Consider the following 14,068-nt stretch of genomic DNA (forward strand, 5'->3'; position numbering starts at 1 on the left):
AAAAAATACTTTCCATCTTCTGTGTACGTACATGTACACACACATGTATGCATATAAAAATATATATAACTAGATTCTTGTGCTCTGTTGAAAAAGTACAAAGGACAAAAGAATATACTCCTGTTCTACTTTCCTGCTATCCAATTAAAATCTTGGGACTAAATGAATCAAAAGGCTTTTGATTATGGTAGTTGAACGAATAGGCCATTTCTTGAAATACTTGGCTGGAATGTTTCCAAATTATCGAAGAAATTGTGTCATTTAATTTTAATTTTGCCAGTCTGAAGCTAAATTATTTTCCTTGTTGCCTACATTTTTACCACCTACAAATGAGCCATTATGTGCTGAGGATGTTAAAGGGCCTCTGAAGAATGGAGCTACAAAAACAGACACAAACGTTCACTTTCGCCATATTGAACTACATTTTAATATTTGCTGAAATCATCAAGTTTTATTTGAATCCGCACATGAATATTTTAATTGCATTTTACTTTAAAAGTCTTCCATGCAAAAAAAAGTCTTCCATGCAAAGACTCTTTCTGCTTTTCTGTGGTAACAGAGTATAGTGAAGGAAGTTTTCCTAACTTGCTTCCTTTCTTTCCCTACCTCCAAATCATAGCCTATTAAAATGAAATCTGAAAAACTCTGAATTGGGGCCTTTGTTTTTGGAAAATCTGCAAAGTGTCCTTTTTCTTTCAGCAAATAAATTCAGGTTACACAACTGTGTAACTATCATTAAAACTGAATATGTAGATGAATATCAAATCAGTAAGCTCAAATTATTAATAAAATTCCATAAAAATAACTAAGATTAGTGCTTAATGTGTCAATAACCTGGTTACAAGTGCTTCAGACATTAATCACAATAAAATTTGAACATAAATATGCAGACATTGGTATATCTGGGGAGGGTCTAAATAAGTTTCTTTTTATAATCTTTGGTTGTAAATGTAGTTACCTTATGTCTTCCCTGGCTATGGCAATAGTTAGTTATGTAGGTAATTGTTAAATGCAGCTGAAAAGACCATTTATCACTCTGAATAAACAGAAATCAGGTTCTAGAACCAGACTGAAAGAAGGAAATTACATCACACTCTTAAATAAGGAAGCACTGGGCAGAACTGGATGAGCTGTATGACAAAAATGTGCCCCTCCTCCTCATGAGGATTGCTCCTGAGATTTATTAATGAGATCTGGTGGCAAGGTAAGCATATCTAGGTTACTGCCGTAAGGTAGCCTGAGCGTGTGGTGCGTGTGTGGGGAAGCAGTTTAAAAGAGACTATCCTCAAGCTAAGAGCAAGTGATTTCACCTCAGTAAAGAGGTGATTCTAATGCAGTGTGCATTTGATATGACTTTTTATTTTTTTAAAGGAAAGTTACCTTAAATTTAGCAGCAAAAACACAGTGGATGCATTGTAATCCAGAAGGAACAATGTATAAGAGAGGGTAAAATTCATTGTTTTCAGAAGGTACTCCCCTGATTGCTTCAAGCCAGTACATAGGAACAAGAACCAATTTAGGAAGCGCTGCTGTGAGCCACTGCAGCATTACTCAGCCTGCAAACTGTCTGCTTTGGATTTTGGAAATGAACTGAGGAGATCCTAAGCGTGTTGAATGGTTACTGGCAGCCTCGCACCCCGGTGTAGGGCAAGTTTATCCCTTACAGAGCTCTGCTTTTTCCTAGTTCTTCACTGACGATCAGCCTGTGTGAAACTTTCATGTAATGTTTTTTAAAACATGAGGTGCATGTTTTCTCGATATCGTTAATAAGTATTTATCAGGAGCGAATGATGCCAGGAGCCACAGGAAGAAAAGATAAGTCAGCACCACCCCTGTGCTGGGAATCGGGGGTAGAGAGGAGACTCTGGGCACAGCACAGGACAGAGACCCTGCCTCGCTTTTCCTGGGAGGGAGGGTTTGCAGCCAAGGCCCTGAGAAGAGTTGCCAAAGGCATAAGCTGGATTCTGATGCATCTGGAGGACAGAGAAGTGAGAGCTGAAAGGTGGGCTGGCCCTGTGGTGGCCTTATGTTCCTGCCAGCAGGGGCTTTCCTCAGGATCCTGAAGGCTCTTGAGCAGGGCAGGCTCCCAGTGGAGTGGTAGTCAGGGAACACTGACCTGGTATTGGTGTGTAGTGTGGCTGGGTGTCAGACTGGAGCACAGCGGTGCCAGTGAGTGGAAGGAGGGTGACTTTGAGAAAGAATGTAGACAATCTGTGGAGTTTAGTGACTGAGTGTTCCCGGCCTTCACTGGGAGAAGTGTGATCCTCCTGGACTGGAGGTGGTGGGAGGAGAGGGGAGGGGAGGTAAGAGAGAGGAGGAGTTTGGTTTGTAGAGTTTGAGATGCCAGCAGACCATCCAAGTGGAAAGATAATCACCAGACAATAGGAAATGCAGGGCTGAAGCCCAGCCCAGGCTGGGGTCCTCTGTTCAGGAACTGTCTGTGTCTGTGTCTGTGTCGAGGTGGAGGAGGTTCAAACTTGGCTGTTGGGGGGAGGGGTGAACAGAAAATAAAATGAGACTTGAAAAACATGATTTCAATCCCCCCCCGACTAATTTTTTTAAAAAGTGATGTTTGTGAGAAAAGAAAAAAAAAAGAATTCACATCTGGGGTTGGTATGTACCTGCATTTTTGACCCATTGAAAAAACTGAAGGTTGGTTCATGAATATAAGAAAAGTTGTGCTCAAGGTTGTTGGGGTCCTGGTCTAAACCATGCAGCCGGATTAACACTGGCTTTCCGACACTGAGTGTCATGACGGAATGCTGTCTGGTGTCCCAGGTACTGATCTCTCCCACCCAAGATGTCTTTGCAGCTGTTGTCCTAGTGCAAAGCACAACCAGTTGCACAGTTCTGAGGAGCCAGGCAGAGCTGAACACTGCGGCACTAGTCAGATTTCACTGGAGCCAATTTCCTTCTTTTTAGCTTGAGGTTGGCCAGGCTGGTTGATGTCCCCCACCCCCACTCCCCAGCACACACTCGGAATATACAGCTGGACACTTGGTTTTTAGGGAAGTTTTAGAGTTTGGGGTGGTTTCATACTCATCTGAAGAACAGTTTCTGAAAAGTTTTCTTCTAAACCTGTGGCACATTGCTCTTTTTGGGTCTCCAGTTTGAAGTTATTTTCCAAAAGAAGAGAACGTGGCAATTACGCTGCCCTCCTGGCTTCTCCCATGCAAGCAAGTAGGAAGTTCGGACAGTTTCATAACATGGCCCATTCACAATTCCCCATTGAAATTTAGAGGCAGGTCACCTTCTATGAATACACAAAGACACTATTGTGGTCAGAAGTGAGCTGGCTCAGTGAACACAATTCTTTTTATACTAAAAAAATTTTTTTCTTAAGAAAGCTAACAAGTAGGTGATGGAAACAATGAATAAAAAATAACTTTTTCTAGAACATACAAATAATTTTAAGTGACCATTGAAATGTAAGTTCAGAATTCCAAGACAATTTCAGCAGAGGCGATAGTTACACAATCATTCTGTTGAAAGCTAAGATTTAGATGGCATTAAGAGGCTGACACACAGTAATTACTAGTAGTGCTTGTTGGCTTGCCGACAGGTGGGGGTTGGGCCTCCCCAATCCCCCGCAGCATTTCCCTGTAATCTGGATGAACAATCTTCAAACGTGTGCTTTCAAACTACTTAAATACCATCTTCTTCTTCCTATCTTGCCTTTCGTTTTTACGTTACCACAGACACTTTCCCTGTAGTCCTGCCAGTGCTTGTAGAACGCTTAGAAAAAACCAGATAAACCACTGGGCTGAGCATACGCAGGGAGAGGCTAGCCATTTTTTAAATTGGTTTTTAAATTTTTTAGAGCTTTACCTGGGGGTAAGTAAATAATGCATTTGCCTTATTTCAGTGATCTTTAAAGGGCCCTCATGAGACTTCCTGGTGATTGAGATTTCTTAAATGAAGAAAAATAATGACTGACTGAAGTAATATTTTAAACCTATCATACAATCGCTCTTTAGTGCATCAAAATGGCTAATTGGGGAGAGTCAAATGCAGAGAATTGGAACCAGATACAATTAGAAATACTGCAGCATTGGTCATATTTTACTGAAAATTCATCATTGATGTTCCCTTCCGAGAAGAATTGGGACACGTGCTCCTTCGTCACTGAAATTTTTAACATTACGATCTCCACATTCCCTCTTCATGTTGAAAAAAAATAGACATTGCAGAATATATTTTTAGATCCTTAGTTTTAAAATTCCCTCTACCTTAAACACTGTATCCACTCAGCTGGTATAATAATCAAATGATACTGTAAAGTCATTCAGCAAACATTCACTTACTGAGCACCTGTTAATGTTTCAGACACTGATGATTAAAAGGCAGTGGGGGTGGGGCTGTGGTTGTGGCTCAGTGGTAGAGCGCTTGCCTAGCATGTGCGAGGCCCTGGGTTCGATTCTCAGCATCACATACAAATAAATGAATGAAATAAAGGTCTGTCAACATCTAAAAAAATATTTTTTATAAAAAGTTAGTCGGCAGGGATGGTGCTTGGGGCCTGTTCCTGAGCTCTAATAGGAGGTGACAGATTTGTAAATGATGGATTTTAAGTTGCTAAGCAAATGAAAGAACCTGTGTACCCCTCAACAGCAGAGGTGCCCTGGTCACCTTCATGGCATCCTCAGTCCTGAGCACAGCGCTAGCGCTTGGCAGGTGTGCAGGCTTCTGGTGAGAGTGCTGGAGCAGCTTCGTGAGGCGGAGTTGTAGAGTGTGTGTACGAGTCTCAGAGAGTCAGTGCTGCACAGATAGCTGACAGCATCCCAGTATCAAGGGAGAAAGGCCTAACTATGTCAGCAAATGTGAATGTATGGAGCCCGCAGAGACTCGTGCTACTTAATGCTTGTGATCTAACAGATACTAAAGTAAAATTAAAAAGAGGCTGCAGGGACTCTAGACTGTAACATAGGACTAGGGGTTCCTGAAGTTTAGGAGTCACTAGTTTTAAGAATAGTGTACTTGGCCTTTGTAATCCATGCCTTGCAGCCAGGCAGGACACGAATTACCAGGCATTTCACAAAGGAGAATGTAAAGAATGTATCTTTAAGTTTGTCTTTGAAACGGAGGGACAAAGCTGTGCTGGGCCAAGGCTGGAGCCAGTCATCTTGTAGAACTTGATTTTCACAGGATAATGGAAATTAGTATCTTCGTATATAATGATTTCTTTTTTGAGCAAGCTGTATCTGGAGAATATACCTTCTGTGGCCAACCTTGAAACACAGACTCCAAGTTAGTGCTAGTCTTTGGGGTGCCAGCCGCCAGTACTGTGGACCCTCTTGTCACGAGTGCTGGGGTTTATGAATACTAGCCCTGCAATAGGAGAGAGTGATTTCTGAAATTTTTTAGCTTGCGAGGAATAAGCAGGATTCGCTTGAGCCTAATGCCCATTGCAGTGGTGCCTTAGAAGGCCGGCTCGGTGGGCTGGGGAGGCCGTGTGACTTGTGCAGCTGTCTGGCTCTGTAGTGAGAGGGCTGTTTTTCCAACAAGGATTGAGAAGTAGGATGGGCAAGGCCTACAGCTATTTCTGTCCCACCCCCCAGAGTCTCTGTGAACGCACTGGTGCTGTGATCTAGTTTCTGAATTGTTCCCTTTTTTCTCTCACCTCTTCTCTATCCCCCGCCCCCCACCCTCAGGGAATGAAAGCTACTGGTTAACTTAAAAATTCCTGGGCTTCACAGACTTGGAGACATCCCAGAATAAGGCACAATGTCAACAGCAGGAATTGCTGCTCAGGAGATGAGCGTCCCATTGAAAACGGATTTCTGCATAATGGCCAGGCCGTGGGGAACGGGAAGACCTGCTGGGGCAGTCGCAGTGAGTTTGGAAAGTGAGTAGAGTGCACAGTGCCACTGCCCTCTATATGAATGTGAGAACACAGTGACATGCAGGTTGTGAGTGCTGCTTGCTGATGATCAACGTGTTTTCCTTTCCTTTCAGTAACTTTTTAAATATTGACCCAATAACCATGGCCTGCAGTCTGAGTTCTCAGGAGCACCTCCCGTCCATCGGTATGTATTCTCAAAGTCGGGAGCTAGCGTGGTGGGGTTGGCGGGTCCTCCTGCAGTATTTTTTAAAGGAGGAAAACTGAACTATTCCCAACAATTCTGACCCCTAGTGGCAGCAGATTTGGAGCTGTTTTCCTCCAGCTGTTGTATGTGGTGGCCTTAATCCTGGGTCACTAATTCCTAAGGAGAACTTTATGAAATTGTGATCTTTTAAAATCAAGAATTAGTTCTCCAGCCATGATGCATACTTAACCTTTAGAAACTTTGGAGAAGATTTCCTCCTTATTAGTAGTGTTAAATGCATCTTTGAAAGCAATAAATGAAAGTAGTATAAATGTTAAAGCATAGAAAACTGTGTGTGCATGTGGTGCTTCCAGCATGAACATTATGTTCCTTAGGTTTTTGTTGAGCTGCTTTTCAGGTGAATACACTGTGAGTTCATTCATTCAGTGTTGTGATGTGGTGGCAGGAAGGACCTTGTCTTCTCTCACTAATGCCCAGCATGCCTTGGAGTGTCACATGTCTTAAATGGCAGAGCTGGTGTAGCATGGTACTCATGTAAATTATATGCTGTTCATCTTCTGCGAATTTTGCACACGTCACAGAACTTGCCTCAGATGTGTGGGTGTGTGCCATGCATATGTCCAAGGGAGATGGAAGAGATAGTTTGTTCTTTCATCAAGATCACGTGTGTTACCATCTCCTGGCTCTAATTACCCCCGTGGCGGTTGCATGGGTGTTCTCGGGGTTAGCAGCGGAGAACTCGTCTCTCAGCAGGTTGAGGGTTATTGATCCTTATGAACATCCCTCATTTGTTCTAGGGCACGCTTCACGGTCTGCTCCAGTGAATGGCTGCTCCTTTGCGGAAAGTGGTCCCTCTCAAAAGTCCAGCCTGCCCCCTCTTATCATTCCCCCCAGTGAAAGCATGGGACAGCGTGAAGAGGATCAGGTTGTCTGTGGCTTTAGGAAGCTCTCAGTGAATGGGGTCTGCACTTCCACGCCACCGCTTACACCCGTAAAAAACTGCCCTTCCCCTTTCCCTTGTGCAGCTCTCTGTGAACGGGGCTCCAGGCCCCTCCCGCCACTGCCCATCTCAGAAGACCTCTCTCTGGACGACACAGACTGTGAGGTAGAATTCCTAACTAGCTCAGATACAGACTTCCTTTTAGAAGACTGTGTACTTTCTGATTTCAAATATGATGTTCCTGGTAGGCGAAGCTTCCGTGGATGTGGACAGATCAACTATGCATATTTTGACACCCCAGCTGTTTCTGCAGCTGATCTCAGCTACATGTCTGACCAAAATGGAGGTGTCTCAAATCCAAATCCTCCTCCACCTCAAACCCACCGCAGATTAAGAAGGTCTCATTCAGGACCAGCTGGGTCCTTCAACAAGCCAGCCATTCGGGTGTCCAGCTACACCCACAGAGCCTCTCCTAACTCTGACGAAGACAAGCCCGAGGTTCCTCCCAGGGTTCCCATACCTCCCCGGCCAGTAAAGCCAGATTATAGACGGTGGTCAGCAGAAGTCACTTCTAGCACCTACAGTGATGAAGACAGGCCTCCCAAAGTGCCACCGAGAGAACCTTTGTCAAGGAGTAACTCACGCACACCAAGTCCTAAAAGCCTTCCATCTTACCTCAATGGGGTCATGCCCCCGACACAGAGCTTTGCCCCTGATCCCAAGTACGTTAGCAGCAAAGCCCTGCAAAGACAGAACAGCGAGGGATCTGCCAACAAGGTTCCTTGCATTCTGCCCATTATTGAAAATGGGAAGAAGGTTAGTTCAACACATTATTACCTACTACCTGAGAGACCACCATACCTGGACAGATATGAAAAGTTCTTTAGGGAAGCAGAAGAAACAAACACGGGCACGCAGATCCAGCCGTTACCTGCTGACTGCAGTATGACTTCCATCACAGAAAAGCTGGATTCCAAGGCAAAAATGGACCTGGGCGGCCACGGGAAGCGGAAACACTTGTCCTATGTGGTTTCTCCCTAGAATGGGAGTCGAGGTTCAGCAGAAGTTATGGGGGAACAGATGGTTCTCAGTTTTCCAGTTTGATCAAGGGTCAGAGGACAATCTGTCAGATTGTAACCTGAAATAGCTGAACTCTTGTATTAAAGAGAAAGGGTTAGAGCAGTTGTGAGGTGCTATTCTGAGACTCCCTGCTTTTGTTAGCATTGAAGAAAAAGTCTATAATTTAAAGATGTGATGGTGGGAGGGGAGGATGGGGAAACTTCTATATATGCATACATTATATACCTATGTATAAACTTGTGGTATAACCATAGACCTTAGCTGCAGGTCAACCAGTTAGCTACTGTCTTAGAGTAATATACATGCAGAATAATAAGAACTTGAGCTGGAGGAATGGTCCTGTTAGACTTAAAATTGAGCAAATGGAAGAAAAAAACAGTGTTGTTTAGATCAGACTCATAAAGAGAATTATTTGTGTTTAGCAGGTTTGAAGAGGCCTTGAGGCCTCCTCTCTCTCGTTTCAGTCGTTTTGCAAGCGCCTTCTCCATCGAGAGCAGAGCATGGGTGCTTCGCCATGCCTACACCTGCTGAGTTTCAGAATCACCCCCAAGGCCTGACACTTGTAGGTTTCATTTTCTGTCCTGTTGAGGGGAGTGATCACAGTTTATTCAGCAACCATATAATCACCTGTGTCTCACATCTTGAAAAATGGAAAGATAGAGATTTGGTAATATCTCCTTACAGCTCCTGCTTTCTTCCACCCGCTGACATGGCCCGTTGTGGTGTGGCCTTAAGACAGTGGCATGGGACAGTCAGCTGGAAAGGCACACTAGCTGCCAGCGTTCAGGATGGAAGTTTCGCAAAGTAGCGAAGCTGTTGGCTGTGCGACTGAGAGTTATTGTGGGGGGGGGGGGGGTCGTGTTTTTTTAAGACTGTATTCATAAACAGATGCAATACAAGCTGGCCTTGTATTGCTGGTTCCTATTCAGTATTTCCTGGGGGATTGTTTGCTTTTAAGTAAAACACTTCTGACCAACAGCACAGCGTGTCCTAATGCCAGAGGTCACATCAGCATCTTCCTGCTCTGAAAACTCACAGCTGGCTGCTTCACTGCCTCTAGAGTCAGTGAGCCACCACCTGTGTTCGTGTGTTCACATCCTCTGATGCGTTTGTCTTGTGCAGATGGCACTGCAGAGAAGGTGCTTCTAACAGGGACATGACTGCAATGTTCTCTTAACAGTTCAACAAGCTGTTTACAATTTAAACTGCTGAATGATATTATTTGAGCTATTTAAAGCTTATGATATTTTAGTATGAACTAAATGAAGGTTAAAACATGCTTTAGAAAATGCACTGATTTCTGCATTATGTGTACAGTATTGGACAAAGGAGTTTATTCATTTTGTTGCATTATTTTGAATATTGTCTTTTCATTTTAATAAAGTTATAATACTTATTTATGACACCGTTAAAAATGTTTCTTGCCTAAACTCTTGTATTATAAGCAATCTGACAGCTTTATCATTTTTAAACAATAGGAAATAATCTTTTTAATTTAAAAGTGTATAGTTAGTTGGGCACTGTGGCTCACACCTGCAACCCCTGAAACTCAGGAGGCAGAGGCAGAAGAATTTCAAGATTGAGGCCAGCCCTGGCAACTTAGCAAGACCTTATCTCAAAATGAAAAAAATTAAAAGGGCTGGGGATGTAGCTAAGTGGTGAATGCCTTTGGGTGCAATCCCAGGACTGCAATAAAATAAATACGCAGAGTGAAAGCGAGCTGCTTGTATTTACCTTTAACAATCAATCAAGAAACAGAAAGATCCTGGTGTTATTATCAAAGCAGTTATACTGGGAGGTGGGACTGTGGGGTCCCTATCAGGAGAAAGCAGTGGAAGGAACCAGCATTGTCACTAGACTCATTTTGAATCAGGGCTAGGTCTGGATTGCTGTGGCCCCAGCTTTGCTTCTTGCTTGTTTGGTGCCATCCAAAGAGCCAGCCCAGCTGAGAGCCATAGCCCATGCTGCCCTCTGTGGGTGCCTTAGCTGAGCGTGGGGCCCTTGGCAGCCTCTGCCTGCCTGCCTCTGCCTCGTTGGTACCGTCCTCTGTGCCCTTGACACCCGCTTCCTCACTTGCGAGGTGGAGGCAGTGGCCCTCCACGACCTCACTAGGCACCTGCGCTGTGCCTCGTGCTCACTTCAGTTAAGGTGAGGGCTCGACTCGGATGGTGTGGGCCGGAACTCCAGCCCTGCCTCTTTTCTGAGGCTGTGTTGGATAGGTTCCTTAAAATATGTCTGTTTTCTTGTTGATAAAATGGGGTGGGCGGGGTGGGAATAATTTTGTGGCAGCTGCATACAAACCACAGTAACTGGTACAGAGTGTGGGCCCGATATGTGAGAATTGTTTGAGGTCACCTGAAAGTTGGGTGGAATTCCCCCATTTTACCAGAGAGCTCCTGAGCCTTGGAAGTTCATTCAACAGACTTGAGAACCAGCCACATGGTAGATCTTGGGAAAAGAGATGCCTCCCTGCCCTATGGACTCTAAAGCAGTTCAGAATGTAACTTAGGGTAAGTACCGTAAAGGTAGCAAGCAGTGGGGGTGACAGGTGACAGAGCATCTACTTTTGGGACATAGGCTCTGAAGGGCTGGAGTGGAGGCTGAGGGAGGTGGGGAGGAAGCAGATGTGGGTTACCAGTAGAGGAAGCAAGTTCCTGAGATCCCGAAGCAGGAGGGTGCTGCCATGTTCAAGATGCTAAAAAACATGGTGGTGTGGGCTGGGTGGTGGGGAAAGGCTGAGGAGGCTGCTCCAAAAATCCCAAGGAGGGAAGGAAGGTGACTTTTTTTTTTTTTTTGTGATACTAGGGAGTGAACATCAGGGTCACTACCTCTGAGCTATGCCCTAAGCCCTTCCTAAAATAATTCTAAGGGTCTTGCTTAGTTGCCAAGGCTGGCCTTAAATTTGTGATCTTCCTGCCTCAGCCTCCTGAGTCATTGGAATTATGGGCATGTGCCACCACAGCTGGCCTGGTGCACTTTGTTTTAGAAGACATCATGGTGGCTATTGCATGGAGAACATTGTGGAAAAGCACAATATATCAGCGACATTGAAGAACTTGGGCTGCGGTGGTCCAGGACAGAGACCAGCATGTCAGGCAACGGAGAGGGAGGGAAGCTATTCTAAAAGGCACCAGGGAAGTAGGAAGCAGGTTCCAGACCACAGGTGTGGGGTGTAACCATCCTTTGAAAGAGGGACTCTCCCCTGGTTCCTGTCCTCATCTGAGAGCCAAGTGCTGCTGGCCTTGGGTGTGGTGCGGACTGTGGGTCAATGTCTGGTGCAGCACTTGCGTTGCCGATCCTCTTCAGCATCCCAGTTTCTACATCACCCCCAGTGCTACCTTTGCTTTGACTTGTAGTTAGCTTTCCTTTGTCCCATCTCTGCTTTTCTCTTATCTTTGTGTTTTTCCTTCATTTTGCAAGAATGTACTTTCTTTGCAATTTTTTCCCAGCAAAACAAATGCGCCTGACCACCAGACTGATGTCCCACTGCTGGAAGAGTCCAGAGCACCATTTGCCCGTTCACTCCCCAACCAGCACACCATGGAAGTTGAATTCTAAAGAGTTCTCAAGCGCAGGTCAACTCCAGTCCTGATACTGGGCTGTTGCTGAGACAGACGCCAGTAGGAAAGCCATGGTCTGTTCACTGCTGCTCTGGCCATCCATCACCGGCACTCTCAGGGACCTACACCGTCTGGTAACAAAGCATTTACCTGAAGTCAGGAACACTCGGCTCCAGGGGAACTCGCGCTTTCTGTAGGTAGAGCTTTGTGTCCGTCACCAGTACGTGTGAGCCTGAGCCAGGACAGACCTGAGGGGCTGATCATTCGGTGCTTTCGTGGTAGGAAACGGAAGCCAAGGTCAAAAGGGCTCTTTGGTAAGCCAGCTCAAGTGGTCAGCAATAGGTTCTGTCAGTTCCTAGGTGCAGTAATTCAGGATTGCCTGTCCTAATTTTTATTAAATTCCCAACACATGCTAATGGAAGCCGATGTGGTTCGTTGCTTATTTCTTTCTAGGTCATGAGAAGGAAGAACTATCTTTAATAGGCTATTTCTTCATTGCCAGGGAACTTTAAAAAAAAAAAAAAAAAAGAGGGACCACAGTCTTCTAGAACACTCTTAGCTGATTAGAATAAAGAGAACAATATTCATATGTCTACTTGTTTAAAAATCAAAACTATATATTTTGGTATTGATGGTTTTGAACCCCGGGCCTCATTTAGCCTAAGCAGTTGATCTGCCACTGAGCTACAACCCCCCAGCCCAAGGATCAAAATGTATTTTAAACTATTCTCTATCTTGGTTCTTATTTTCATCACATAACTCATAGTTTCGATACATATTAGAGTTTTTTCCTTAAAAATAAGCTTCTAGCATCTGTTTCATATGTAAGGGTTTTATAAAAAAACTTTTTATCTTGAAATCATTATGGACACACAGTTTCAAAAACGGGAGAGATCCCTGTACCCATTACCCAGATTTTCCAAATGATGATATCTTCTCTATCAAAACCAGGAAGTTGACATCAGCACAATACTCATATTTAGAAAAAGTTACTATCAAAATGAACTTTGGCCCTACTTTTAAAAATTTAGAAATTATTGTCTCCACTTCGTCAGGCATTTTGTAAAGAGCTAACAAAACTTTAAAAAAAGCACTGCCATATAGACGTGTGTGAGCTCGTTGCACCTAAGATGGTAAAGGCCCTGTGTCCGTTTGCCAGGGTTTCCTACAGCACTCATTCGTGTTAGCTCCAAGAAAGACTTGCAGGTTTGCTAGTTCAGGAGTGTATTTTCCTATTTAAAGGCATTTAAGCTTCCAGGTATCCACAGACCTGAGGTTTCACACTTTTTCATCTGAAACCTGTAGCAAGTCAGGAAAGTGTCACTTTCTAACCCTGTCCTAAAGTTTTGGGGTATTCTTGTCCTTGAGGAAATATGTTTTGTTCAAACTAAAATGTACTCGGGGACTTGTCTTTGCAGATAGGTCATTTGACAAAATGTTCTGGTTCTTTGACTGTCTGCATATGAATCATACAACTTGTAAGAGAAGTGTGGGGACTTTGTTTTGACAAAGGGGAGAAGAGTAGAATTTGGTAGAAGGCTCAGATTTGTGCACACCCTGTGATTACTGAGCGGTGTGATCGAGGCATATCCAATGCAAGCTGACTGGAAGGTGCAGATCTCCCCTCTTGCTTCTCTCGTCTGAATGAACGGGACTTCCAGATACTCGTATCTAAGCCCCTAGGAATCTGCGGCCGGAGCACGTTCCAACAAGCTCCCGTCTGCTTTCATGTTATCTGCCTGGAATTCCAAGTAGCAAACATACTTGTGTGTGTTTTTCTGTACCTGAACAAATCGTTTACACCAGCAGCCCCATAACTATCATTGTCACTTGGTGTCCTCAGCCACATGGCAGCAGGTAGAGTGGGGTGGGGTGTAGGGGGTGGATGGATGGGAAGCATCTGTTCCAAGTCCTCCTTGGCACCTACTTTGGAGGGGTCTGCTAGGCTCACGCCGCCATCTCCCACTGTGAGCTAGACTTCTCCCGGGAACCCCAAGCAAGTGGACCCACAGCAAGCTCCCCAGCACAGCATGCCCAAAGGTGGGCGCCCGGATCTGCCCTCCCCCACCCCAAGTGGACCAGTCCTGAGGAATGTGCATAGCATTCTGCTCTTGCACAAAGGCGGCACCTTCGTTCCTTAGCAGTCACTCGGATCCACATCAATAAGCATCTCAGCCTCACATGATTCTTTCATTTTACAGCATGAGGTTTAGCCCGGTGCCTTCCCAAGACTGCGTGACTTCTGCACACTCCCTCTTGTGAAGTCAGAATGAGTAGTATCCTCTAGCCCAAGCGCCAAGCCTTCCTCTGGCTGAGCTCGGGGCTGCCTCAGGCACAGCGTGCAGGAAGCTGTACTTTGTGTGTTTTGAATTCCTGGCTGTCCTAATGTTCTTAGATGAACGAGTGTCCTTGTACACAGTGTTTCTACTCTGCCATTGATC

The 14,068-nt window shown here is 44.8% G+C and overlaps 1 protein-coding gene, 1 long non-coding RNA gene and 1 other non-coding gene across 3 annotated transcripts; all 3 read left to right on the forward strand.

Moving 5' to 3' along the window:
• Window positions 1-4,359: 4,359 nt before the first annotated feature.
• On the forward strand, window positions 4,360-4,432 carry Trnaa-agc (transfer RNA alanine (anticodon AGC)). The gene has a single exon. It is a non-coding gene; the product is annotated as a tRNA-Ala (tRNA).
• Window positions 4,433-5,724: 1,292 nt separating this feature from the next.
• Window positions 5,725-9,470, forward strand: Errfi1 (ERBB receptor feedback inhibitor 1). Its single transcript, XM_047550608.1, is given in 4 exon segments — window positions 5,725-5,770; window positions 5,773-5,845; window positions 5,956-6,026; window positions 6,845-9,470. Coding segments are annotated over 4 exon segments (1,374 nt in total). The 3' UTR covers window positions 8,029-9,470.
• Window positions 9,471-10,367: 897 nt separating this feature from the next.
• Window positions 10,368-12,163, forward strand: LOC124972685 (uncharacterized). Its single transcript, XR_007106518.1, has 2 exons — window positions 10,368-10,577; window positions 10,990-12,163. It is a non-coding gene; the product is annotated as an uncharacterized LOC124972685 (long non-coding RNA).
• The last annotated feature ends 1,905 nt before the right edge of the window (window positions 12,164-14,068 follow it).

Source organism: Sciurus carolinensis, chromosome 1, assembly GCF_902686445.1.
Source record: "Sciurus carolinensis chromosome 1, mSciCar1.2, whole genome shotgun sequence".
Lineage (NCBI taxonomy): Eukaryota > Metazoa > Chordata > Mammalia > Rodentia > Sciuridae > Sciurus > Sciurus carolinensis.